The sequence below is a fragment of the Tympanuchus pallidicinctus genome, unplaced genomic scaffold (genome assembly GCF_026119805.1).
Source record: "Tympanuchus pallidicinctus isolate F22 unplaced genomic scaffold, pur_lepc_1.0 scaffold1, whole genome shotgun sequence".
NCBI classification, from domain to species: Eukaryota; Metazoa; Chordata; class Aves; order Galliformes; family Phasianidae; genus Tympanuchus; species Tympanuchus pallidicinctus.
The window spans coordinates 48,443,670-48,471,424 of record NW_026294618.1 but is presented as its reverse complement, the minus strand read 5'-3'; the positions used below and the strand labels follow the sequence as shown (position 1 = coordinate 48,471,424).

Below are 27,755 nucleotides of genomic sequence, written 5' to 3'. Positions count from 1 at the left end.
TTGTCATGGGGCTGGGCTGGTTGTTTTTTTGCTTTGTTTTTTTAGCACAGCATTTGGAGTTTTACTTCCTTTCTGGAGAATATTCTCTTCGCATTTCATCAGGTCTTGATGTATCTAATGCAGACGTAACTCGTATACTTAAAAAGGTATGAGTGAATTTTTCATGCCTTTTATCTTTTTTGTTATTTTTGAAATATCACGGATAATTTTAAACTTTTAGTACTGTTAACAGGTTCGTCTGTTAAATGAATACCAAAAGGAAGCTCCATCTTCCTGGATTCGTTACCCAGAAAAGTATGTCGCCTTCCATAATTCATTGTTGCTTTTCAATTTGTAGATTTTTTTTGACATATAATTAGATGCATGTGATGTTAGCAAAATACTTTAAAAGGGTGCGCAAATGACTTGTCAGTGGGAAGGGATAGAATCACAGAAGAAAAGTAGAATAGGGTAGGTGCGTAGGAGTGACCATGGATGATATTAAACTGTTTATTAAGCTTTCAGATTGTTTTGCAAAGTAACAAATGTGACGTCTTGTGCTTACAAAATATGTAATTACTTTAAGAAAGTACACCTTAATATTGTTGTTCATTTCTTTTATGGTAACATAAAGAATCCATGTCCTTATAAGATTGACTTAAAGATAACATTGTTGATATTTAATTTTTACCTAAACAGCAAGGATTTACATTAAGGTTTGGTTTAGAAGACTACTGACAGATTTAAGTGATTTTTGCTTTTGTTTTTTTTTTTTCCTATTTATGTCTTAAGGTACATGGAGGAAATAGTGGAGAGTACCTTGTCACTGTTGTCAGTAAAACATGATCCCAATCATCCTGCCTCTTCAGACTTCTTAAGTCCTATCTACTTTTTGGCTCTGCTGGATATCAAGGCTGTATGGTTTAAAAAGTGGACGGTAAGCAAAAAGAAAGTAAAAGAAAAACCCACCAAATTTGTTGATTTCAGACAAATCTTGAAAACTTTGGTTTTAACTGTTTTTATCACAGACCTACTAGGACGTTGATAACAAGCTATAGTAATAAAACCTGTAATTAAGGAAATCTGAGTTTCTTTAGGCATTTAGATCCTTTGACTTTTGTCACTAGTCCCTCTCTTCCTCAAGAGTAAGTTAAATATTAAGGTACGCAAACTGTCTGCTCCAGTGGATGTTAGAGTCTTTTGCAGTCTGTCATTTCTAAACTTGTAATTTACAATTTGCTCAACGGTGTAAAACATGTAAAATACTTCATCCTTGTTACTGATATTATTTTTACTGTATGATCTATTGCACATTCTGTGGAGTTTTTCAATTTCTTTTTTTTTTTTTTTTTTTTTTTTTTTTTGTGTCATCTTAATCTCCTGCAAACAGAAGCCGGGTTGAATATAATATTAGTTTAAGCATGCTTGAATTCAATACGTTGAATATATATTGCACACAGGATCCTTAATGGGACAGACAGAATTTGAAATAATTTTGACTTTCTTGTTTCAAAACTAAAATTCATGTATTTGGAATTGACACCACTTCTTCTGTGTAATTTTAGCATGCACATTACAGCAGAACAGTGATACTTAGGCTTTTGGAAAAGAAATATAAATCTTTGGTAAGTATTTTCCAAGGATATTTCTACATGTTTGTTGGTTTTGCTTTGTTGTTTTTGTGAGAGCTGTTCCATGTTCATAGTCTAGATGAGGCTGGATGTGGCTCTGAGCAGCCTGGTCTGGTAGTTGGCGACTGTGCCCATGGCAGGGGATTTGAAACTAGGTGATCTTTGTGGTCCTTTTCAACCCAGGCCAATGTATGATTCGATGAGCAATTTTTTTCCCCCTAATTTTATCTTTGATTAAATGCACCAATTTTTAATACAGAGAAGATATGTGACCTGTTCTGAGTAAGTGGAACTTTGTTTTATAGCAAGTGTTTAAGTAGGATAATTATCTGTTATTTTATTTTTCATCTTTATTTATAATTATTTCTGTCATTGTATAAAAATAGAAAACATTGCATGAAAAAACGCAATAGTAACTGCTGAATTTGGATGTAAAGTGAGTCAGAAGAAAATTGTACTCTTGAAAGTCAGATATGAACTGCTAAGGGATAAAAGTGTCAGCAAGTTAAATCAAATGGCTTGCAGCTAAAAGATTATGATAGGAAGTCCATAAGCAGGGTAGTTTTATGTGATGTATAAGCATAGAGCAGGGTAATTTATGTAATGGTGTGAAGGTAAGGGTGGCATGGTATTTTTTCTTTTTGTGCCTATCTGTAAGTTTTTGTCATTGTGAAAAAAATCAAAAGATCCAAAATGTAGTGTCTAAACCTAGTTCTTTTTTCATGTGTTACATTGTGTTTCATTTCTAACTCCATGGTGATAAAATTTCGACTTTTATATACAGTGATTGTATTATGTAAATGAATAATATTATGTAATAAAGCTGGAAGCACCCAGTAACCAACCTTAAGGTTTAGTAGATATAATCTCAACAAAGTTTTTCACATATGTATAGTGAAAATCTTCCTAGTAATGATCATTTGGCAATCGAGGATTGTTATTAACTTCTCAAAATGCTTACATGTTCTCTGTCTTCTTGTTTGTAGATTGGTTGATTGGTTTAGCATGCTTATACAGCTGAAGCTTGTGTTAATGTGTTTTAATAGTCATAGTTTTGCATCCTTTCTCTTACCCCTTCCAAAGCCCTGAAACATGAAATAGCTTCAGTGATTTGAATTTATACATTCTTTTATTAATGGGCAATACTAGGATACCAAAGTAAATACGTTTCTTGTAAAATGACTAGTATTGCATTATTAGGTGCTCTTTTTTTCCTACAGATTAATGCAGCTGTCCAGCAATGTCTTGATTATTTTGAATTTTGCAAGGCGGCAGTTTGTAAAACTTCCAGAGTCGATGACTTCCCTCAGCAGCATTCTAGTGAGTTTTTTTTGCATCTATTGCATTACAAGCTCATGCATTTGCATTTTCAGTATCTTTCAGCGTGGTTCCTCAAGAGGAAGACATCCTGTTTGTTCTTTTTCTTAATCAAATATTTTATGTCTGGCTTTTAGGAGACCACTAGTAGTAGCTTTTAATTATTTATACTCTGTATATAAAATGATCTACATGTACTATAGACACATTATAAGTAGTAGCCACCTATTTAGAAGTACATTAATATAGTCAAGTACTAATTTTGTTTTCTTTTTGTTGTTGTAGATAATGAGCAGAAGTTTTTTTATACTGGATCAGAATTGCAGTACATCTATTTTGTTCATTCATTATGCCTTTTAGGCAGATTGTTGATATATAAGCAAGGCCGAAATCTCTTTCCAGTACAGCTGAAAAACAAAAAAGGTAAGAGGAGAGGTGAGGAAAATGGAACCTTTTGAGTATATTTATACTTAAGTATGTTTCCACTGCAATATTCTACCTGTTGAAGAATGAAGTTCTGTTTTAGCGATTCTGTGCCTGCCAAACTTTGTTAAAAGATGACATAGATAATTTTCAGTTTCAGCACTGTTTTTTAATTTTTGGTGGATATGATTGAATAGAGCATTTTTTACTTAATGTATGTATTAGTTTCATGTTGAAAGAGGGTTGGATCAGTATATGATTCAGTCTTTCTAGCTATGAGTAATATCTTTTGTCAAGGCAGTTGATATAACTGTCTGGTGAAGTCCCTGGTGACTGGATAAAGGGAAACATTACTCCCACTTTTAAGAAAGGGAGAAAGGAAGACCTGGGAAACTATAGACCGGTAAACCTCACCTCTGTACCTGGGAAGATCATGGAGCAGATCCTTCTAGAAGCTATGTTAAGCACATACGAGATAAAGAGGTGATTCGAGACAGTCAACATGGCTTCACCAAGGGTGGATCATGCCTGACCAATCTGGTGGCCTTCTATGATGGAGTGATGGCTTCGGTGGATGGGGGAAGGGTGGTGGGATGTCATCTGCCTGGACTTCTGTAAGGCCTTTAACATGGTCCCTTGCCACATCCTTCTCTCTAAATTGGAGAGGTGTGGATTTGAAGGATAGGCTGTTCGGTGAATTAAGAATTGGCTGGCTGGATGCAGCCAAAGGGTCATGATCAATAGTTCTTTGTTAGGATGGAGGCCGGTTGCAAGCCATGCTCCTCAGGGCTTGGTCTTGGGACCAGTGCTCTTCAGTATCTTCATCAACGACATAGATAATCACATCTAGTGCACCCTCAGCATGTTTGCAGATGACACCAAGCTGAGCAGTGCAGTCAACACATTGGAAGGAAGGGAAGCCATCCAGAGGGACCTGGACAGGCTGGAGAAGTGGGTCCATGAAAACCTAATGAAGTTCAACAAGGCCAAGTGCAGGGTGCTGCACTTGGGTCCCGACTTGGGTCGGGGCAATCCCAGGTATTTATACAAACTGAGGGAAGATCTCCTTGAGAGCAGCCCTGCAGAGAATGACTTGGGGATCAAGCTGGACTTGATAGATAACAAGCTGGAGATGAGCCAGCAGTGTGCACTTGCAGCCTGGAAAGCCAACCGTGTTCTGGGCTGCATTAAAAAAGGGGTGGCCAGCAGGGAGAGAGAGGTGATTGTCCCCCTCTACTCCGCTCTTGTGAGGCCCCATCTGGAGTACTGCGCCCAGGCCTGGGGACCCCAGTACAGGAAGGACGTGGAGCTCTTGGAGCGGGTCCAGAGGAGGGCCACTAAGATGATTATAGGGCTGAAGCAGCTCTCCTATGAGGAAAGGTTAAGAGAACTGGGCTTGTTTAGCTTGGAGAAGAGAAGGCTCTGGGGAGACCTTGTTGCAGCCTTCCAGTACTTGAAGGGAGCATATAAACAGGAGGGGGAAGTGCTGTTTATGAGGGAGGATAGTGATAGGACAAGGGGGAACGGTTTTCAACTGAGACAGCGGAGATTTAGGTTAGATATTAGGAGGGAGTTCTTCATGCAGAGGGTGGTGACACACTGGAGCAGGTTGCCCAAGGAGGTTGTGGATGCCCCATCCCTGGACGCATTCAAGGCTAAGCTGTATGTGGCTCTAGGTGGCCTGGTCTGGTAGTTGGTAACCCTGCCCATGGCAGGGGGGTTGAAACTAGATGATCTTTGAGGTCCTTTTCAACCCAGGCGATTCTGTGATTGGAAAGAGAAGTGCTTCTAGATTTCACATGTGAAACCAAATCAGGACTTCAAACTTAATATAATTTTACCAATTACTCTGAGTTTGACTTGATTACATAATGTAACATTACAGAGGGAATGATCTATAGCTATGAAACAGAGGTGTTAGTAAGTACAGGAGAGATAAGATGGAAAAGCCCTTGGAAGTCCAGAGAAATCTACATTTAGTGATACACAATGTGATAACAGTTGTAGCTTTCCATTACATTAGTATCTCTATTAATCCAGTGCAGAGTTAATTGCATTTCTGGATAGCAGTACTTATGTCTATTAAGGATTTTTCATAACTCCAATTTGAGGATCAGTCCTTAAGAGACCCAGTATAGAAAGTTGCGAGGAAGAAGCATCCACTCACTGCATCATTTTTTTTTCATTTATATATTATTTGTATAATTCTATGTAAGCGATGATCTTTTGAATGATACTTACTTCTTTCTCTCCCTACAGAAGTAACAGTCTCGTCCTCTGCTTCATGAATACCAGCCCTGTCCTCACAAATTTATAAAATTGCAATCATACTTGAGTTTCCAGTGTGCTCTTTTCTTTTCTTTTTTTTTTTTTTTATAGATTGCGTATCCCTAACTGATCTGTTGGTATTGTTTACTCAACTTATTTATTACTCTCCAAGTTACTCAAAGGAGGCTTTGGCAGCACATACAGGTAAATGTTTTTAATATATGCTGAAATGTATAATAATAGTGAGACCTCTGGTAACATTTAAAGAAATGTTTAAAGAACATGTATAAAAAAATAATTTGGGTCTGTTTGTTGTGCAGATTTTTATCTTCCTTTTCTCTATAAGGTTTTGTCCCTCTCTCTAGCTGTTAAACCATTGCTCAAAGAAAGTGTTATTAATACAGCATTTACATAGGCTACATGCATATGTTTATGTAATTTAATACATACATTCATAATTCTTGTGTTTAACAGAGAATTATTCTCCAGCAAGTCTCGTTATGGAGATTCTGCAAGTGTTCTGTGATCAAACAGGGTGTGCTACTGACTGTTTGTATACAGATGTAGTGATGGATGCCCTACTTGATCCTCTTCAAAGTTTACTGAATGGTACAGAGGTTTGTAGTAATCTTCAAAATAAATTTCAGATGTGTAGTATATTATATTTTTAATATTTTTTCAGAAAAATTATTTTGTCATGTGGTAACTCCAGTAGTATTTTCTACTTTAACTGTTATAGTAAGCTTGAATAGTATATATTGTCATTATCATTTATCACTTAATGTCGTTATCATTTGTCATACAGTTTTCTTCAAATCTTGTGAATAGTAGAAAAAATTGAACTGTTATGAGACCATTCCCTTAGTAACTTTTTTCTTCCTATGCTTTTTCCTATTTTATGTTATCTTTCTAATCCACTCTGTCTGCTATTTAAAAGGAAGCTTACTTTTATTAATTTCTAAATTTGGTTGACAACTTGAAATTAAATGTTCCCAATGATTAGTGTGGGCAAAACACATAATGCCATATGGAAAATTACAGTTTTACGAATTGGTAAAAGGAAGTGATTTAAAACAAAACAAAACTCTGTAAGATCTGTACAAATTTTGTGAAATACTGTCTACCTTTAAGTACTTGAAAGTTTAGTTGAACTTGCCTGGCAAGGAGGTTTAAGTTTCAGCTTATACTATTGTTTTTGTTTTCATTGCTTTAGGTGACTGTAAATCTCAAGAAAGAGAAAGTGAGGACCTGGATCTAGTGTGCATTAAGAGCCTGAGCTATGGTATTTGAGAGAAACTAATAGCTGAGAAGTTTTTAGTTTCCTGATACTCAGACGTACAAAAGACAATCTAGATTCCCAATTTTACTACCTCCTCCTCCTCCAGATTCATAATTTTTTTTAATATCCTGCTGATTATTATTTTGTGAATTTTTAGGAAAGATTCTTCATATTAGTGCCTATCAAAAATATTCCAGTGCTTACAGTATTTTCAAATATTTTAAAGCATTTCTGTCTATAATGTTTAAAAAACTGCTAACATGATTTTCAACACTGTACTCTTAGTTGTTTTGCCAGTGTCTGTACTAAGTAGCATCACTTATACATTTTATTTTATATTTATGGGTACTTTTCAGGATTAACACTTCAAGATGTCATGATTTTATTGCAGACTGCAAAAATGTAGTGCAGATTTTTTGAAGGACTAAAAATTGTTAAGCCTGAATATACTGTAGGCACTAATTATCAAATTTAAAAAATAGTACTAAGATGATAATGCATGAATTGGCTGAGATGGAGGGCTGGATAATCCTCCAAGCAATCTTCATGGTCACACTGGTTTGTAAAGAATAATGAGAGACAAATGTGTGCAGTAGTAATTTTTTAATTGGTAAGGTAGTAAGTCAGTCTTTAACAGCTCTTCGTTTTCTCTTTTTTTAATGTGATGCTCACCTGTCACTCACAGGTAGCTGAATTCTCACCAATTATAAGAAATCATGCAATTTAGTAACAGATTTTTTTAACAAAAAAACCCAAAGTCTTATTCAGGAATACTTAATGCCCATTAGCTGTAGCATGCTATGTATATACTGTGAATCTGAGAAGTGCCGTGTTTCTTCTAATGAAGGTACAATTTATTTTGTAGCCAATCTGACAAGCCAACAACTAGGAAAGATTGAGGAAGTCAAATAGCCTTTTCTCTTCCACCAGAATTGTAATTCTTGTTTCCCAGGCAAACCACTGGCACTTTGTAGACACACTCGTGAATCCAACGTTGCAATGAAGGATGTGGCTCTCCAGTGCTGGATTGTGTCTGTCTCAGACTCTGAGGCCAGTGGCCACATACCTGACTTCATTTGAGAATGGAAAGCATTGGAGACTCATACAAGGCTCCTTAGCTGCACAGTGGGCCTAATGAAAAAACACTCATGTTATTTGGGCCACACGTCTGCTTTAAGAGTAATGATTTTACCTGTTAAGCAGTGTGGTGTTGCGTGACAATAGTAGAGAGAGAAACTCAGTGACTATGAGCAGGAATTGTCAAAAGTATTTGTTTATGAGCAATAAATAATAATTTTTTTGACTTTTTGAGTTCCTGTGGTCTCTGAGTTGCTGCTGAAGCAAGTACAGAACTAGTACAGAATATAGTATTCACATTGAAGATCAAGTACTGTGTGTTTTTTCTTGACCAGGGAAAGCAAAATAGTACTATTCCAAAGAGAAAGTGATAGCATAGTGTTTTCCTTTAAAATTCTAAACAGCCAAATGCAGTAAACTAAAAATAAAATGTCAGTTCTTTTAACCCTCAGTTACAGAGGTAATTTTAACGAGAAAAAACAAAATCCTAATAATAGTTATCTCTGATAACGCTGACTACTGGCATTAATGGTAAATTCTTTAAATTGTAAAGTAATAAGACTATTTTTCCTGGGTGCAATATATAATACACAGATCTACCAATAAGAGAAAAAGCAGGAGCTGAATTGCTTAGCAGTGTGAAAATCCCTTCTCCCATGAGTTCAGCGATCTTTGATAAGTAACAGGAGTGGAAAGGATTTGAGCAGCGGACTTCAGCTTTATAGTGGTGCTCTGCTCTGACATACTAAGCATTTAATAAATGCCACTCGGAATAGTACTCCCCTTTAGCTCATCTTTGCCTAAAATTGATCTCTCTGTTGACTCTATCCTGTTTTCTTGGGTACAGTGTCTGTTTATAAATCTGGGTAATTTGAAGTTTCTGGGATGGGAGAGACTCTGGTTATCTCTTGACTGTATATTCACAGAATCATGCAATAATTGAAGTTGGAAGAGGACCTCTGGAGGTCTTCTGGTCTAAACAGGCCTACCTAAAGCCTCTTGCATAGGACTGTATCCAGATGGCTTTTGAATCCCTTTAAGGAAATGCTACAATCTCTCTGGGCAACCTGTGCCATTGCTTAGTCACCCTTAGAGTAAAAGAGTCATAGTCAGACTGAGGTGTACAGACAGGAACAGTTTTGGTGACCACATTTAAGACTCTAGAATAAGATCTGCAGAATCACAGCTTCTGTCTACTGACAGAAGCTCCCTAATATTCCTAATATGTTATGAATATAACATTTCCTCCCTAATAATCCTATCCTTGGGCTTGGCTGCCTATGGTCAGTAGCTTTGGTAATGGGGTGAAGCCTTGAAGGGTGATGTTTGAGAAAGCTCTGCCAGAAAGCCTCAGCAGAGACCATTCGCCACCCCAGTTCCAGCAATGTCTCTGCTAATAAACCTCAGTGTGGACTCAGTCCACCCTTCTCTCAGGAATGTTTTTAAAGTTCTCACATTGATTTCCTGCCTGTACTGTGTTATAACAGCACTGAAGCCATGTGTCCCATTGATTTGTACCCCAACCCATAGACAGGGCTTGGTTTGTTTGAGCTCAGATTCTGTGACAGCTTTGTCACTGTTGACTTGCATGGTTATCACTGGGTTGTGACTAATCCTAATTAATCATTGACTCAGCTTCCTAGCTTAACCTCAGACCTCCTTTGTCTCAATGGAAGGGATCTGAATTGTTGGGTGAACCTGGTTGCCATCGCAAACTTTATCTACTCTTTTTGCTTGGGTGTGGAAGGACTGCCTGCCCATCTGATGGAGAGCCACTGCCTCTGAATGCCTCTTCATCCCTCTTATCTTGCAGTTTTCCTTGCAGAGCAACTTGTGCTTGCTGCTCCCTGACAGATTCTTTGTGTGGAGTACTTGTATTTTGCTTGTCTACCGTTATAATAATTTCATTTACTAACAAGTAATGGCCTGTTTAGGACTTTTCAGATAGCATAATCACAAGTGATGGTGCCAGGCCAAACAGTCTGAATCCCAGTGGTAAACGCTCAAGCCTTCTTTGTTATAGCTCTGTTGTTCAGTGTTCTGATGTGAACGAGAAATTGGCAGGTGACTTTTGTTTTGCTTCAGCAGGGAAGGCTTCCTCATGATTACAGAGCAAGAGGCTGTTTAGGCTTACCTCTGCCTAGATATGAGTTGGACGCAAAAGATCTTCCTGTGCAACTGGAATTCCATGTCTTGCCAAAGAGTTTCCAGTGCATATACAGCAAAACAATAGTGTGTTTCTCACCTTGACTCAGATACTAGATGGTTTATCAAGAATCTTTGCACGTTCATTGCGGGAAAAGAGAAAAGAGTTTAGTAATGTCTGTTCTCTGTATTTTGTAGTCATTAGATTTCTGCCGTAATCATTAAAAGTGGCAATTACTGCCTTCTGTGATGTAGATTTTTATGTGATAGCATTTGAGCATAGGCTGCTTTCCTTTTGTTTAAACCATCCAGCAGACATCAGAAAGGTGACCTTCATTCAAATTCTGCATATATAAGCCAGACTTGAATAAACAGCTTTTACTAAAGCAATTAATTTAAAACTTTTTTTTGGCTCCCAAACAGGTATTTATAAATTGCCTTGAAACCACTTTGATTGATATAGCTGATATTTTGGCAAGGATTGCTGCTGCAGAAGATGGTCTTTCTGTTCTTCTTTATGGAGGAAATAAAAACTCTGCAAAAGAAAATAGGTAAGAAGTGAATAACATTAGTGAGGAATTTAATGAATTGTGCTAGTCTTATGAGGAGATACTCAGTTTTAAAAAAAACATTTGTAGCATGTTTTGTTTGTGTTTGAAGTATAAATATTTCATTATCAAATAGAAAGTGTTTTTAAGAATGTATAAGAAAGAGATTTATGTGTATAACCAGATAAAATCACACTTCAAAGAAATAAGTGAATTGCTCCAAAAGTAATGCCTCCCAGTTGTTTCCATGGAAACTACAACAGGCAAATAGAGCACAATAACCCTGCTTGAAAAAGAAATTCTCAGCTACAGAACGCTTCGTTTCAGTGTTGCCACCATGATTAGTTATGCATTTTCACCAATGATGGACAAGAGCCTGCATGCTGCAGGCATATGTGTGAAGTCATGTTTGTGAAGGTCTTCATGGCTGTATGGAATGTAGTTTGTCTTTCATACCACTGCTGCCCCTGCTGAAGCACACTATCTACCCACCATCTCACCTATGCAAGTGTCCACTGTTTTGTCTCCGTAAACATTAGCAAACATTATTGAATGACAGTGGGTGCAGTATTTTCCGCATGGAGAAATTCAGTTACACACTTTTGCTTCATAAACATTTCCATATCAGACACCATTTTGTCAGATTGCCCCTTTGCTGCCATCTCTAACAATGCAAGACAATGTAATGGAATACTGATGGGAAGCTTCAGCTTCAAAACACAGTTTGTGTAGTTCACAGCCATTTGGGCAAGATGTTAGACAGTGGCTGCATGTTTGTTTTATGTGGACCAGTAGCTAAAGTAAAATCATTTGCTTTATATTCTTTATTTGGACTACTGCTGGAAGTATTAGTATATTGGATTCTTCCATAGTGGGTCGTAATTTCTTTCCACTACTCCTAGAAAAATTTAACTAAGCTCTGACAGAATTTTTTTCAGGGCTCATTGAAGACTACAAACCAACATTTTAAAAGTGTTATTTTATTTCCAGTCCTACAGCTGTTCATATAATTGTTCAGTTTACAAAGAAACTTCTTCATGACGACATTTCTCTTTTATCTGGATCCGAGCTTTTGCAAGTTATTAAAGGAGCTTTCATTTTTGTATGTCGTCAGATGTACAGAACATGTGAAGGCCTGCAGATGCTAATTCCTTACGGCTTGCATGAATCAATTGGAGAGGCCTGGAAAAAGGTAAATCTTATTTTGGAACTGAGAAGTTTAGAAAAATCTTACTTTGAGAGATTTATCTTAATGTGACAGTTTTTCGTTAGTGTAGGTTCCTCTTACTTAAGTAGTGAGGTAGGAATGCTTCGAGTTGTTCTAAAAGTGAAGTTCTACTCTTCAAAATTTCCTTCTGTATGTAAACATAGCAGCAGCTTAAATTGGGACTTATGTGTCTTAAGATTTAAACCAGGAACTCTGAAGATGTATAGATAGGCCTATCATTCATTGATCAACTCCTTTTTAAACATCGTAATTGATGCTAGAAATTATTTAACGTTCACTATTTGTCTGCTTGGATTTTAGTAAAGCATTTGACACTGTTTCCCTCAGTATTCTCTTGGAGAAACTGGTTGCTCATGCCTTGAACAATTGTCCAGTTGTTTGGATGAAGAGCATGCTCAAACAGTCCCAGTGAATGGTGTTGAGTCCAGATGGCTGCTGTTCTCCAGTGATGTTCACTAGCAATCAGTACTAGGGCAGATTTTGTTTAACATTTTTATCAGAGATTGAGTGGAGGAGATCAAGTGCGCCCTCACTGAGTTTGCAGGCAGTACTAAGTTAGGCAGGACTTCCTACTTCACAGTAGGAAGGCTTTGCAGAAGGATCTGTATAGGCTAAATCAGTGTGTGAAATCCAGTATCATGACTTTCAACAAGGGTGTCGGCTACTGCGACTTGAGTTGTAACAACCTCACGTAGAGGTACAGTCTTGGAGAAGAGTAATGGGAATGTTGTTCAGCAGAAAAGTACCTAGAAATCCTGGTTGGAAGCTGGCTGAACATGAAGCCAGAAGTGTGCCTGGTTAGTCAAGATGGCCAGTGCCATCGTGTCAGAAATACTGTGGCCAGTATGACTCAGGAAGTGATTTGTCCCTTTGTACACACCTGAAATACTGTGTTTGGTTTTGGACCCCTCACTACAGGAAGGATGTTTGGCTACTCAAGTGTGTGCAGAGAGGAGTGACTTAAATATTTGACTTAAATGGTTAGATGCTACTGAGATATTCTCAAAGTTGAGGAGTTATTCTCAAAGGTGAATGGTCCGAAAAACAAGATTTTTGAGGAATGACTGAGGGAATTGAGGTTGTTTTATGTAGAGAACAGGAAGCAGAGGAGGGGCCTCCTTGCTGGTAGGAGGTTGCAGTGAAGAGAATGTCCAGCCTCTTTTCTAAAATTTTAAGTGATGGGATGTGAGGAAAGGGGCCAGGGGAGATTTAGACATTATATTAAGAAGAATTTTTTCGTGGTCAAACATCAGAACGGTCTACCCACAAAAGTGATGGTGTCCCATTCCTGAATGAATTGATAAGTGTGAACATGATACTAAGGAACATGGTTAAGTGATGGGATTTGGTAGGTCAGGTTCATTGTTGGTTTTCATTGATCCTGGAGGCCTTTTCTAATCTGTGGATGATTCTGTGATTCTGTATTTGTCACTGTCTGCTAGAGATCTGATCTTCATTCCTGGTCTGGGCTGTTTTGTAAGGAAAAACTCTTCAGATGCGCTCAATATTTTTTAAATTAAAACAATTAGTTTTGTGGAAGATAGAAAAATATTTGACAAATATTTGACTTAAGTGGTTGACTTAAGTGGTTAGATGCTACTGAGATATTCTTAAGAGACTGTAATAAGATGCACAAACTGGAGTTCTTGTGTTATCTGTGTGTGGATACATTATGCAGAGTGTACACTTTCACTTCCATCTGATTACTAGTCCAGTGCATTTTCTGCTGGAAAGATCATGGGATAACTGTGAAGACTGTTCTGCTTTCTATTATAAATTTACTGAACAATATATGTAGATCCCTCCTTACTCACTATTTTTTCTTCTATTTTTATTGCTCCTATAATCATATGCAGTGTGGAAATTCTTGCCAATTATTATGTAGGTTGCTCTGAAAGTAATGCCTTCTATTTATTTCCTTGGAAACTGTAGCAGGTACAAAGAGCATAATACAGTATTTGATAGAGCAAATTCTTAGCTACAAAACACTGCTTTTCAACATTGCATTTCATCATGATCAGGTATGCATTTTCACTAATGATGATAGGCCTACATGTTAGGCTTGTAAAAATCTGCATGGCCATCCGTAATGTGGCTTGTCTTTCATAGCACTGCTGAAACGCACCACTCAGCACCTCATTGTGCTCACACCCACTGTTTGGTCTCCATAAAAGCTCAGCAAGCATTGATGAATGTCAGTGGGTGCAATTTTTTTTGCGTGGAAGAACTCAGTTATACAGGTTTGTTTCATATGCACTTCATTTCAGGCACCATTTTGTCAAACTGCGCATCTACTGCCATTGGTAATAATGCAACAGAGCACAATAGAATATTGGTGGGAAGGTTCAGCCTCTATTGTCATATGACCTACATCAGTCTTTGACATCAGGGGCCAGCATAATAAAATAGAGGCACTACTTCTGGAGCAGCCCTCATGTTATTGTTAAGATGGAAGAATGACATCAGGTGCTGCTTGCAAAAGCAGTTTTCAAAAAGTTTGCAGTGAAGTAAAATTCAAACAAATGTTGAAATCATGAAAGTAACTTGGACAATAGTTAGATAACATACAAAACTTCAGTTTTTACTTCCCTCTAAGCTGAAACATTGTATTTGAACTATGGATACCAAAATTCTTAGTGGAAACAAACAAAATTAAGCTGTGTTACTTCACTTTATATTGAAAAATGCAATCAACTCCCCTCCTCCTCTCCCCCCCACACACACAGTGACTGTAAAATATTTTCTTAGAGGAGAAGGATCAAGCCAAGCTGGAAATAAAAATTGACAAAAGACTAAAGACTATTTTTGGAGACAAGGAAGCAGGAGAGCGATTGATTGCAAGGGAAACAGAATGGAACAGCTATTCTTGACAAATGCAGCATGCTTTAATTATGCTTAGAAATGGTCGCAGTGCATTCTAAGGCAGAAAGTATCAGATGAAACATGAATAGAAGACTTAAATAATTAGCTTTCAGATATTTCTTACCGCTTCCATGTAAGGGTATGATCATGAAAGCATAAATTTTGATAGAAAATAAAATATTACAACTATAATTATTATATCAGAGGAAATTCAAATTCCCATTATAAAATGTTGGTTTTGAAATTTATGTTCTTCTCTGCCTGAAGAACTTCAGAATTTTATTGAATTATAGAGTTCAATTTAACCATGCTGAAATTTGTGTAACTCAAAAATCTGTCAATCATGTTTATGCTTTCTTGTTATATAAGCAGTTAATCTTACTTGAACTAACCTGTTTATCTATTTAATGTTTATCACAGTCAGCCTGTAATATGCTTTTGATGGGCATTTCCTGTTATTTGCTCTAAAGCATCTCATCAACCATGCATTTTCAAAATACTTGTTCTGCATATTAAAAAAGCTTTATTATGATACAGACCATCATTTAGGCAATTTGTTTTGACATACAAAAGGAAAATAACATGAATGCTTAGAATTAAATTATGAATCATTCAACTGACAGAATTATATTTCTTCATATCACTTTGAAGGTCAAAAGGAGTCTGCATATTTAAGGCCTTCAAGAATCAACATTTTAGTAAAGCAAATTCTTACTGCCATATTAATGATTTTTTGTTTCTGTTGTTTAATTTTAAAGCATCTACATTTTTGATCTTGAGTAAAGTAAAAATAAAAATTAAAAATTCTATCCAAGCATTAGTTACAAGTGTTTGAAAGATAGACTGATGGTTTGTTTACATCTGCCTTACATGTCGTCTTGTTTTAAGACTGGTGGAGGAAAAAATTTTCATGGCAAATCTTAGTGGAGTTCTGAGACAGAAGCTGGCATTTGTGTATAGATGATGATAAAAGAGAAGCTTAACAGGTTCATGATAGGTAATTAGTTTAATACAGGAATGTTATGTGTATGTATTAGATTATAAGAGAATGATTCCACTGAATTCATTGAAATTAATGCTACTCTCATTTGAATGGTAAAGTGTACTCCTTATCTTGAGAAATGTTGCTAAATATAAAGTGTTTTTCACAGTTATTTTAAAACAGCTTTTTAATTAGAAATCTCACCAAATGTGTGTTTGTTTATACACACATACATAGAATCTTTGTTTGTAACTTACTTTGTTTATATGTATATCCATACCTATATATATCATTTAATAAAATTCATAAAGAAAATTTGACAGAATTGCTCAACACATTTGATACTGTGTTATTAGTTCAAGAGACTGCTGTTTCTGTTACTTGGGACAGAAGCAGAATAAAATCTAATCTGTTTCATTTTTTTGCCTGAGAATTTTTCTACTTGGGAGTCTAAGTAAAAAGTGCGAACAAAATATTTTTAAGGAGAATTTTTATAATTAAAAAAAAAAGTGATAGCTTTAAGTCGATTTATATCTGAGGGAAAAAAATTTAAAAACAACACAAAGAGCATTCTGAAGTAAAAAATGTAAGTGGTATGGTGTATTCTATAACGAAGTCTAGGCTACAACCTGATCGCTGATGTTTTTTTATGTATTATGAGAGTGACCAAGATTTGGCATTTTAAAATGGAATAAATAAGCAGTTTATTATTATTATTTTTTATTTCACAGGCAAGTTTGCTTTCAGAAAGAGTACCTACCCCTGTAACTGGTGCAGACTCCACATCATCAATAAGTCTAGACTCAAAAAATGTGTAAGTATTGTTCTTTGATATTTGAATATGTACAAATACAAAATGCACACAATTACTTTATTTGGAATTGAAGCATGTTTTTATAATAACACTGTGTATTTTTTAGGAATTCTTCCAGAAGCATAGCATGAGTGATGTCATCCTAGGATGTGTATCAGTTAGGTCACAAAATTGTTCTTGACCTTTAATGACTTTTTTGGCTCACACAGTTATGTCTAATCTATGTTAAGCTGACTTACAGTTGAGCTGATTCTCTTCAACTTCAGAAAATGGTTTGAGGAAAATGTGAATTAGAAAGCATAAAACAAAATAGCAGTCAGAATTTATCTAATGGCTTTGACACAGTGTTAATTTAAAACTCTTCTTCTGAATGGTATCTGTGCTGTCAAAATACTGTGTAGCAAGATGGCCTAAATTCTTGCTCAAAGTCAAGTATGTGTTAAGATTGATGTCCTTGCTTTTGTACTGAAATGTAATGTACCTTATAGATATTTGTACATTTATCACTTGAAAGCATACGGACATTTGTGAGTCTGAAAATTCAGAGAGAAGATTAAGCAGATTATCAGGTTAATCAAGCAGATTTTTTTGTTTATAGTTTACAATAGATTTCTTACATAATTTGCAAATATTCCTTAACAGTTAATACTCTAACGGTGGCTTGCAAACTGTTTATAGCAATTCAAAACTAGTGATAAAAAGAAATTCAGAGATGTAGAGCTGTAAGTGAAGAGACTATCACTGATCAGTACCTTCAGTGTAAGTTGCAATTTCATTCTGTCATCTAGATTTTTCATTTCTTTATGGAGTAAGTCAAGCTGATATATTTCTAGGTGAAATTTTTGCTACTGAACATGACCTAGCAGGCATTAGGAGAAGTGTTTAGATTTTGGGGTAATGGCTGAGTGCTATGGAAACAGCTGCTTGCTTCTGTTAGTGATAGGAATCACAAGTGAGAAATGAGAACTAGAAGTGAGAATCCTGTAAGCAAGTGCTTTCAGTGAAAGAGAATCATTTGATTCTGGTGATGCTTGCAGCTATTGTACTTTGCCAAAGGACACAGAATTGATTCACTTTTGTTTTTGGGGTACAGACTGTTTGTAGCTCAGAAGATATCATATTTGCTTCTTGTAATGGCTGTTATTCCTGTCACATTTGTAGAAAATGTTTTTCATTTACTGCTCTTAGTACAAGAAGCTATTAAAAATACAGAGCCTTATTTTTATAATTCTGTACTAATTTCTAGAAGGACCTAGAATGCAAGTTTTTATTAGTTCCTTACAGTGTTGTTACATCAGTGGCAAATTCTGTGCCAACTTTGCCTATGTGTAACTGCTACAGTAATGCCTTAAAAGGCTTGTCCAGGGTTAGATAAAAAATCGTAACAGCATGTAAAGATGATACAGGTCTTTTGGGTTCACGATTGCATTATTTTGTCTATTCTGTATTCCTTCCTTATTGTCTAAGCTAATCCTTCTGTCAGGAGAAGTTTGGATGTTTGCACAAAGTAATAGTGTTACATATAACTTTCCTAAATGTATTTTTTTGTTGCTGTTTAAATGAGAAAGCTTTTGATTTTTAAATTGCTTGTTTTTAAACAAGTTTTAATTTCTTTTTTTAATTATTACTTTCCTCCTCTTACAGTGTGTTATGGGAAGAGACTTTGCTAGATGCCCTGCTAAATTTTTCAGCCACACCTAAGGGACTATTTTTGCTTCATAGTACTGGGGCCATGAGTGACTGTGTGAGCTTTATGTTCAACAGTTTATCAAAAAAACACCAGGTAAGAGTTATAGGGCAGGTACAGTGGTTTTATTCTTTTAATGATGATAATAACGTGAAGAAGAAAGAACATAATAAAAAAATAAGTTGAGAAATCATTTTGTAATTTAAATTGTAAATTAAATTTTAAATTGTAGATCTTCAAGTTTGATGTAGTGTCCCATACATTTAATTTTGTTGGATGCTAATCATCTTAAAATGCCAGGCATATGTTATTTATTTTTCCTGACTCTTTTCTGTAAAGTTTTTTTTATTCTTTAAAGTTTTCTCTTTTTTTTCTAGACCATGTAGATAGGTGGTGTTGAAATCTAAATATGCTATGCAGCACTTGAAATTCTAATTGTAACCACAGATCAGATGTGCATTTTTTGGGGAAGAAGTAGAATGTCACATGCATCCAACTTAATATGTGCAAAGAACATAATAATACTGAAGCTTTTATTTGTTGATGTTGCATCTCCGAGCCATTGTGTTTTTCATTTAAATTTTTATATGATTATTTACTTGATAAAGATGTTTGGTTTGGAATCTGACCCTGGCAAGACTGTAGAGGATATGTGAATTGTTCAAGTCTGATGATACAGTGGATTAAATTCTGTAAGCAAGTGTAGGAAAAATCAATAGTTGAAGAGATTGTTTGAATTGTACGCCCTCTGACGTACTCAGGTTGTGTTGTTTCTAACAGGCAAATGAACATGAAGAATTTGATAATGGAGTGATTGTTGCACAAATGGCGACAACACCAACAGCTGTAGTAGCCCTACAGAGTTCAGGTAATTTTAGGAAAGATGTTACTATGAGTAGCTAGATGCTGTAGTCAAGCATATTGGGGAAAAAAAAAAAAGATGAGAAAGATGCTAAAAATGATGACTGTGTGAAATAATTATGCGGTATTACTAAAGGCTGTTTAAATGCCTGTTAATTAATTAATTTTCTAGAAGGAAATTTATTCTTTCGGACATTTAAGTAATGCGTTTATCTTGATGCCAATTTTTCTTTTTTTTCCATACATTACATAAAATCTTTATTTCATTGGTTTGGATTTCTAGAAGTTTCATGTTTGTGCATGATGACGTTGAAGACTGCTGGAAAAAAAAAAAAAAAAAAAGCTGTTAATAATTTGCAAATGCTACTTACTGATCTGCAGATCAGAATTATGAAGTGTTGGTTCCTGTAATTTGTATGCAATTTTCCAGGGCTACTGACAGCTCAGAGTGAGAAACTGAACTAAATGCTGTATACTGGAGTGTCAATGACACTCTTGCACAAGGGTGAGATGGAAGTGAGTCTTTTTTTGAACTGATGCTTTTTCTTATGTGTCAACCCATACCAGAAAATTCCTTCAGAATTGTGCTTAGAGAAATCAACTGTTGTCAATTAGTTTGTCATTGTGTTGACTAGATTCTTACCAATAAAGTAAAGCTTGGCTGAAATACTGTTAAAGAGGCAGGGAAATTCTACCAATTCAGGAAGCTGATTGTCAGTTATTCGTTATGCCTCTGGGATCTTTCAGAAAGCAGGGAGCAGATCTACTTGAGTAACTCCATCTGTCCTGATTAAGGTTCTTAGCCAGCTTGCTTTTTATGGCCTTCGGCATCAAAGAAAAATGGTTGGCCAAGGATAATCTGCATTGATTTTCAATGCTAAGAGCAGGCTGGGTAATGTCTATAAAGTTTATACTTACAGACTTCATGTTTGTAACTTACACTTGGAGATTTTAAAGATAAGTGACTGTTTCTCCTCTTTTTTTTTTTTTTTTTTTTAAAGCACATTGAACATTTTAAATTCAGCCAATAGCGTTTCAGTCATGAACTTTATGTTCTGCCATTTCCATACTATAACTCATCAATAACATGTTAGTAAGTACAGATTTACAGTAAGTCACCAAAAAAACTACAATGTCAGTGCAAGATAAGCCTCAATCTGCAGTATTTAACTTGTTCAGGAACATCAGAAGCTTATTTACATGAAAACACAATTTATATAAGTATCATCCTCTAGTAAAGTGTTCTTTTCAAACTGCTGCTGTAGGTTTTAAATTGAATATAAGCAGACTGCTGTAGAAAGGTATCTTGATCAAAGGATTGAGACTAGAAGGGAAAGAGGAATCCTCTGGTAGTCTATCTTGAGAAATTTTAATGAATGTAGAAATGTAGAAAATTTTGAGAATCTGGGTTAGAATTTTGGTGTAAAAGTTTTTTATATGATTTTTTTTTTTGTATTCTTACTATTCTCATGGCTGGAACAAATATTTATTTTAGGATTTATAAAGACATTTATAGCCAAACTGTGGGCTCTTTTGGAGTGTGGAAAAGATGATGTGAGGATAACTCAACCCAAATCTACTCCAGTTGACCCTATTGACCAAAGCTGTCAGAAGGTGAGAACTTCATTAACAATCATCTTGATTGGCTATCTATGATAGCTTTTTTTATTGTAACTATACCTACTTTTTGATGTGTGAGGCAAAATTGGTTTAATATGTTAGTCAAATAATTACCAATTGCAAAAATTCTTCTGTGGCATGGCAGGTCATAATGCTAAAGATCCATTTAAAGATGATGTAATAAATGACAAGAATGACAGAAATGAGAATGTTAAAATTCTCGCTGTCAGTTCAAGTCTCCAGTTACTGTAGTAAGATCAGAGAGAACAGTGTGTTTTAGAGTATGTTGTGTCTCAAAATTTTGTAATTGCATCATAATGCTAGTATTACAATTTTCAAAATAATTCTAAAGTTATTTCCAGAATTATCACTGTCTACCTGGACTTGTAAAAGACTTCTGACATGGTCCCACACCACTTCTTTATCACAAAATTGGAAAAACATGGATTTGAAGGTTGGGCTATTAGGTGGATAAAAAAAATGCTTGCATGATCATAGCCAGGGAGTTGTTGTCAGCAGCTCTATGTCCAGGTGAAGACCAGTCAGAAGTGGTGTCCTCCAGGGGTCCATCTTGGGACCAGTGCTCTTCAACATCTTTTTAAATGACACAGAAAGTGGAATGAAGTGTACGCTTAGAAAGTTTACTGATGACACCAAGCTGAGGGTTACAGGTGACACAGAAGAAGGGAGGGATGCCATCCAAAGGGACCTGGATGTGCTTAAAAAGTGGGCACAGGAGATTCTATTGAAGTTCAGCAAGTCCAAGTGCAAGATGTTGCACTTGTGTTGAGGCAATCTGAGATACAAGTACAGAATGGGACAAGAACTCATTGAGAGCAGCCATGTGGAAAGGGACCTAGGGTTCTGATGGATGAAAAGCTGGACAGGAGGCATTTTGTGATTGTATATCTCATTTGTTCCATTGGAAAAGAGTTCAACTTCCAGTAAGCCATCCACTTGTAAAATGTGATAATTCATAGGGATTCCCCAGAGACTACTGCTCTTTTAGATTGTGTATACACTTTTGCAGTTGATTTTGTAAGCTCTGATTATGTCAATTTATCTACAAAAAAAAAGATGAACTTAAATACTTTCTAACATAATTGTTTATGCTTACCTGACTAACAGTCACTTTTTTCACTTTTGTTTCTTTCTCCAGTCTTTTCTATGTCTGATAAACTTGCTCACTTACCCTGCAGTTTTTGAGCTACTGAGTAAACAGGATATACCAAATAAACCAATGTATTCACACCGTGAAGTACCCACAGACATTATTGTAAGTATACTTTTATTATGAAAAGAAGTGTATTTTGTTACTATAATAATAAGTTATAAAGTTATATAAATTATTCCTTCTCCTTACTGAAAGACTTCAAAATTTTCTGCATTTTGTAATATATACAGCATGAGGGCAGTATATGCACATATCATATTGAACAAAGTTTTTATTTTGAAATGCTAAAGATTATATTTTATGCCCAGTTTAAAGATCTTTCTTGCTTGCACAAGGATGTGTTTTTCCATGGAATGAGGTGACATACATAAGTATTTCATTATACACATACAGTTACTTGCTAGAAAATGCTGGAAAATGTCGATATTTGTTTTTTCTATAATAATGCTTTATCATGCTGTGGACTCGACAAAAAAAAAAAAGTACAAACACCTCAAGCTTTCTTAAAAGTACAGATTATTCATACAAAAGTGTGCATAATTAGAAAATTACTGATTAAGGCGTATTTCAGTCTTAAGAAAAATCGTATCACCATGGAATTATTTTGTGTTACTTCACTCATCAGTCACAATCCATTTATTCTTCCCTTCTGTGAAGCATAGGCAAATTTAATCTGTGACCTTGAGTGGCAGTTGAAATTAGATCTTTGCTAAATGAGCTCCCACTTTGAATCGCTGTTGCAATTTAATGTTTGCATATTGTAAGCTCTGGATTGGTGATAGCTTAAGTTGTTATTTAGACAATGTATATCATAATTGTGTTATGTTTGGAAGTAATTTTAATAGATTATTTATTTATTTATTTATTTATTGGTAACGATTTGAGGAGCAAATGGGGTAAAGCATTTCATTTTTTTTAATCCACTCATTATTGGCATATACACTGCTCAATCTTAGGGTAATGTAAGGCACCAGAGCAGATGTGTGCAGCAGGTGGTAAATACCTAAGAATTTTCATACTGAGCTAGATCTTAAGTAATGTTTTTGTTATTTGTTTGTTTGTTTCTTTTTGGTTTTGAGGAACTTCATCTAATTTCATCAAACTCTAAATGTAGTAATAGCAATACTGATACAATTTTTGAAATTCCCTGAACAAATTCAGATTTTTTGAATGTGGCTTGTCTCATTTAAGTAATTTGCAAGAGTGTGTAAGTCTAAGTTAAATTCCTAAGCTTGTATAGTTAACACAAGAGAACCAGACGGTTAAAGGGGGAGTGTTCATCTAATACGTTTAGTACATATATATTTAATACATTGAATATCTAATATTTAATATAATATAAAAGACAATATGTCTTTTAATTATGTCACATCACCACAGCATCTAACTTCTAATATAGCTCAGCATAAATGTTACATATTATGCAGAACTTGATCACCTTTATATGCTCTTATGTATGTAAGCATTTTATCATCCTTTGTATTATTGTCTAACTACTTCATTGACTGAACAGATTGCCAGTTGGGCTTTTACTACTTTTAGCTGTTTAATAATAAAAGCTTTTGATTTTATGCCTTTAGGAAAATAGATATGACATATGCTTTTTTTTTTCTTCTAATAAATATCATTTTGTTTGATTATTTTTTTTTTTCTAAAACTAAGTTTACCATATTAAAATATTTTAAAAAATGGAACAGCTGAATCAGGGTCCTTCTGCCTGTCTCTACTGTACATTTGAGAGTTTCAACACATCAAAGGGAATATAACTTGGAAAATACCCTCCAGATGAACTTTTAAGATTCTCCATAATCACTGAAATATAAGGTGTAATGTTTGAGGAGTCACCTACTTTAGATACTGATTTGTAATATTCAGGTTGTAGTTGAAAAGCGCAGATTAATCTGCACGTTTTTTGAGTGGAATTTGTGTTGAACCTTATCTCTCTTGCTTCCAAGACAGGATATGGTGTGCTTTCTAAATAGTCATGGAATCATAGTATAGTTTAAGTTGGAAGAGACCCCAAGGATTGTCAAATTCCAATCCCCCTGCCACGTGCAGAGCCACCAACCTATAGGTGTGATACTAGATCAGGTTGCCCAGGGCCCCATCCAACCTGGTCTTGGGCAACTCCAGGGACAGAGCTCCCACAGCTTCTCTGGGCAGCCTGTTCCACCACCTCACCACTCTCTCTGTAAAGAGCTTCCTCCTGATATCCAACCTAAAGCTTCCCTCCTTGAGTTTAAAACCATTTCCCCTTGTCCCGTCTCTATCTACCCAAGTAAAATGTTGATTCCTCTCTTCTTTTATAATCCCTTTTTAAATACTGAAGGGCTGCAATTAGATCTCTTCAGGCTGAACAAGCCCAGCTCCCTCAACCTGTCTATGCAGGAGAGATGCTTCAGCCCTTTGATCATCTTATATCTTTTCTAGATCCTCTCCAACAGCTCCACATCTGGGGACCCCAGACCTGGATGCAGTGGGGCCTCACAAGGGCAGAGTAGAGAGGGACAATGACTTCCTGTGCCTGCTGACCATCTCTCTTCTGATGGAGCCCAGGGTACCATTGGCCCTCAAAGCCACAAGAGCACACTGCTTAGTTATATTCATTTTTTCACCTACCAGGATCCTCAGGTTTTTCTCCACAGGGCTATTCTCATGGAGTTCTTCTCCCAGTCTGTATATGTATGTAGGATAAGTCCAATCCAAGTGTAAAACCTTGCACTTCACTATGTTTAACCTCATTAGGTTCACAAGGGCCCACCTCACAAGTGTGTTGAGGTCCTTTTGGATGGCATCCCTTCCTTCTATTGTGTCAACTGCTTAGCTTAATGTCATTGGCATACTTGCTGAGGGTACACTCAAGCCTATCATTGATGAAGATGTTGAAGAACACTGATCCCAATACAGACCCTTGGGGGACATTGCTTATCATTGGTCTCCAGTTGGACGTAGAGCCATTCACCACAGCTCTCTGTCTACTGCCTTCCAACCAATTCCTTATTCAGCAAATTGTTCGCCCCTCAAATCCATCTCTCTCCAGTTTAGAGATAAGGATATGGGGGAGACTATGTCAAAGGCCTTGCACAAATGCAGGCAGATGATATTTATTGCTTCCCCATTGTCCAGTGATGTCATCACTCCATCATTGAAGGCATGATCTTCCCTTGATAAAGCCATGCTGGCTAACTCGGATCCCCTGATCATCCCTCATGTACCTTAACATGTCTTCTAGGAGGATCTGTTCCATGATCTTCCCAGGCACGTAAGTGAGACTTACTGGGCTGTAGTTCCCTGGGTCCTCCTTCCTCCCTTTCTTGATAGTGGAAGTAATGTTTCCTTTTTTCCAGTCCTTAGAAACTTCTCATCTCTCTGTTCTCACACTTCCTCTCCTTTGCGGGTTGCTGTTTTTAATGTAAGTGTGAGAGGAGGAGCTTTGTTGCCAGATAGACGCTTTGGCATTAAGCATTTGCTATGCTAAGACACACAGAATACAGGGAGGTGATACAAGACAATCGGCATGACTTCAGAAGGGCAGCTTCTGCCTCACCAACTCATTGGCCTTCTGTAATGTTGTAAATGTGTCAGTGGACAAGGGAAGAACTACTGTTTTCATCTATCTGAACCTTGGTAAGATCTTTGACATGTTTCCCAGTATCATCCCACTGTCCAGATTGGAAAGATGTGGATTTGATAGGTGGACTATTCAATGAATAAGGAACTGGTTGCAAAATTGTATCCAGAGAGTGGTGGGATTGAGTGCACCATCAGCAAGTTTGTGAATGGCACCAAGCTGTGTGATGTGATTGACGCACCTGTGGGACAGGATACCATCCGGAGGGACCTAGACAGGCTTGAGTAGTGAGCCAAGGAGAACCTTATGAGGTTCAATAAATCCAGGAGCACTGTGCACTGTGTTGCAGCAATTCCTGCTATCAGTACAAACTGGGGTCTGAAAGCATTGAGCACAGCCCTGCTGAAAAAAACTTAGGGGTACTGCTAGCAACTGGACATAAGCCAGGAATGTGCTCTCACAGTGCAGAAATCCAACCATATCCTGGACTGCATCAAAAGAAGTGTGGCCAGCAGGTGAAAGAAAGTAGGGTCTGAGCAACCTGATCCAGCTGTAGATGTCCCTTTTCATTGCAGTGGAGTTGGACTTAGATGACTTTTAAGGGTCCCTTCCAACTCAAATGATTCTGTGATTCTATGAGATGTATGAAAATCTTTAAAATGTAAACAAATAATCACTTGCACTATCAATTTTATGAACAGCTTTGAAGCCTAAGTCAAATTGTTTTGTTGTGACTTTTATTGTGAACATGTTGTATAGAAATCATCTGTTGTTCATAGCTTTCTGCCTCCCCCCCGCAAAAAAAAAAAAAAAAAAAAAAAAAAAAAAAAAAAAAACAAACAACAACAACAAAAAAACAAAAAAAACTAGTAGGGTAAATATAATTTCATTGTTATTTAAAATAAGATTATATGATTGCTTTGTAATAAGACAGTTAACTGAAGCAAGTTTTAGTTTTTTTTCTAGTACTGGGAATTTGACTTGGTATATTTAATTTTCTCAGTTTTGAAATACAGAACTCTAGCTGCTTTTAGAAAGCATGCATCTTTTCTTTAATTTGATATTGAAATGATTCGTTGATCTAATCAGTTGAGTAGTACCTCCCTCTGCTGTCTCTGAGACCATATTTTTTAAACAGGATAAAATAAAAGTTGAGATTTAATTCACATTAAATAAAGTGCAAAAAGGGTTTTCAGTTTTTTCTTCTTACCATATTATATGCCTCTGAAAAGATAACATCAGTGAGTTTTTTAATGTATTTCTTGTTATTATAATGAAGTTACTTCTTCAGAAGCAGTTTGGATATGCAGTAAAACAGAGAGATTGAGAATTAAGTTGAATTTGTGGAAGAAGTAGGAAGCAGCCATAGATCATTGTCTATTACGTTAGATGCCATAGGATAAAAGGCATAAATCTCAACTTCAAAGCCTAATGATGAATGATGTTGAACTCTGGTCACTGAAAAAGAAATGACAGTGTTTTGGAACATACAGTACTAAACAGTGTTAGCAGATGTGTTTTACTAAAAGACTTGATGCCTTTTCATTAAATTAGATGTATACGCATTTTAGACATTAATATACCCAACAACAGTTTAATATTTGTCTTATGAATTAATACTAAATAAGAGGATATACCGATATGCTAGGATGTATTTGTATGCTTAATGATTTTTTTTTTTTTTAACTAATTATAAAGTTATTTTTTTTCCTAACCTTGTGTATGGTTTCATCTTATCACTGATTTTTTTTTTTCTTTTTTTTTTTTGAGGGAAAGCACTTCTTACTGGAGATATAAGTTAAAATATGTTTAGTTTTATAGTAAACATTCCTCTGGAACTGTTATCTTTATGAAAGATGGAGGGTTTTTTTTTTTTCTTTTTTTTTTAATTTGTCTTTCTTTGGCAGAATATCATTGACAGAATTATAATTTTGAACTCGGAAGCAAAAATTCATTCCTTATTCAATTATGAACAATCACATGTCTTTGGTCTACGGTAAGATGCTTATTTTTTTATTCACTGGTTACATTAATGAAATAGTACATACCGTGCTTGAACATGTTGATTCTGGGAAGATAGTATTGTTTTGCTTTATTATTCGTGAAGGTGAAATTCCACCCCTGTATCTGCTCTTCTTTTTTTTTTTTTAAATGTAAGAAGATTGAATGAAAAATGTTCTGCAAAATGAAAATATCAATGACTTTAATCTTACTACCTGTAAATGGTTATATTGTAATATGGTAAGCAATAATAGAAAATTAATGTAGTTATTTTGTGTAGCTGTTCAA

At 35.9% G+C, this 27,755-nt stretch overlaps 1 protein-coding gene across 6 annotated transcripts in view; it reads left to right on the top strand.

Moving 5' to 3' along the window:
- TBC1D32 (TBC1 domain family member 32) overlaps positions 1 to 27,755 on the top strand; it is an 80,915-nt gene that overhangs the window by 10,116 nt on the left and 43,044 nt on the right. For 5 of the 6 annotated variants that reach the window (XM_052680353.1, XM_052680345.1, XM_052680329.1 and 2 more), the window contains 16 exons: positions 46 to 146; positions 233 to 294; positions 772 to 916; positions 1,545 to 1,604; positions 2,831 to 2,930; positions 3,213 to 3,350; positions 5,730 to 5,822; positions 6,093 to 6,235; positions 10,543 to 10,670; positions 11,658 to 11,859; positions 16,471 to 16,553; positions 18,198 to 18,336; positions 19,021 to 19,108; positions 20,597 to 20,715; positions 21,881 to 21,997; positions 27,374 to 27,462. In XM_052680353.1, the coding sequence (XP_052536313.1) occupies positions 46 to 146; positions 233 to 294; positions 772 to 916; positions 1,545 to 1,604; positions 2,831 to 2,930; positions 3,213 to 3,350; positions 5,730 to 5,822; positions 6,093 to 6,235; positions 10,543 to 10,670; positions 11,658 to 11,859; positions 16,471 to 16,553; positions 18,198 to 18,336; positions 19,021 to 19,108; positions 20,597 to 20,715; positions 21,881 to 21,997; positions 27,374 to 27,462 (1,807 nt within the window). The remainder of the gene's footprint in view (positions 1 to 45; positions 147 to 232; positions 295 to 771; positions 917 to 1,544; positions 1,605 to 2,830; positions 2,931 to 3,212; positions 3,351 to 5,729; positions 5,823 to 6,092; positions 6,236 to 10,542; positions 10,671 to 11,657; positions 11,860 to 16,470; positions 16,554 to 18,197; positions 18,337 to 19,020; positions 19,109 to 20,596; positions 20,716 to 21,880; positions 21,998 to 27,373; positions 27,463 to 27,755) is intronic. The other variant, XM_052680337.1, reaches the window with a different exon arrangement.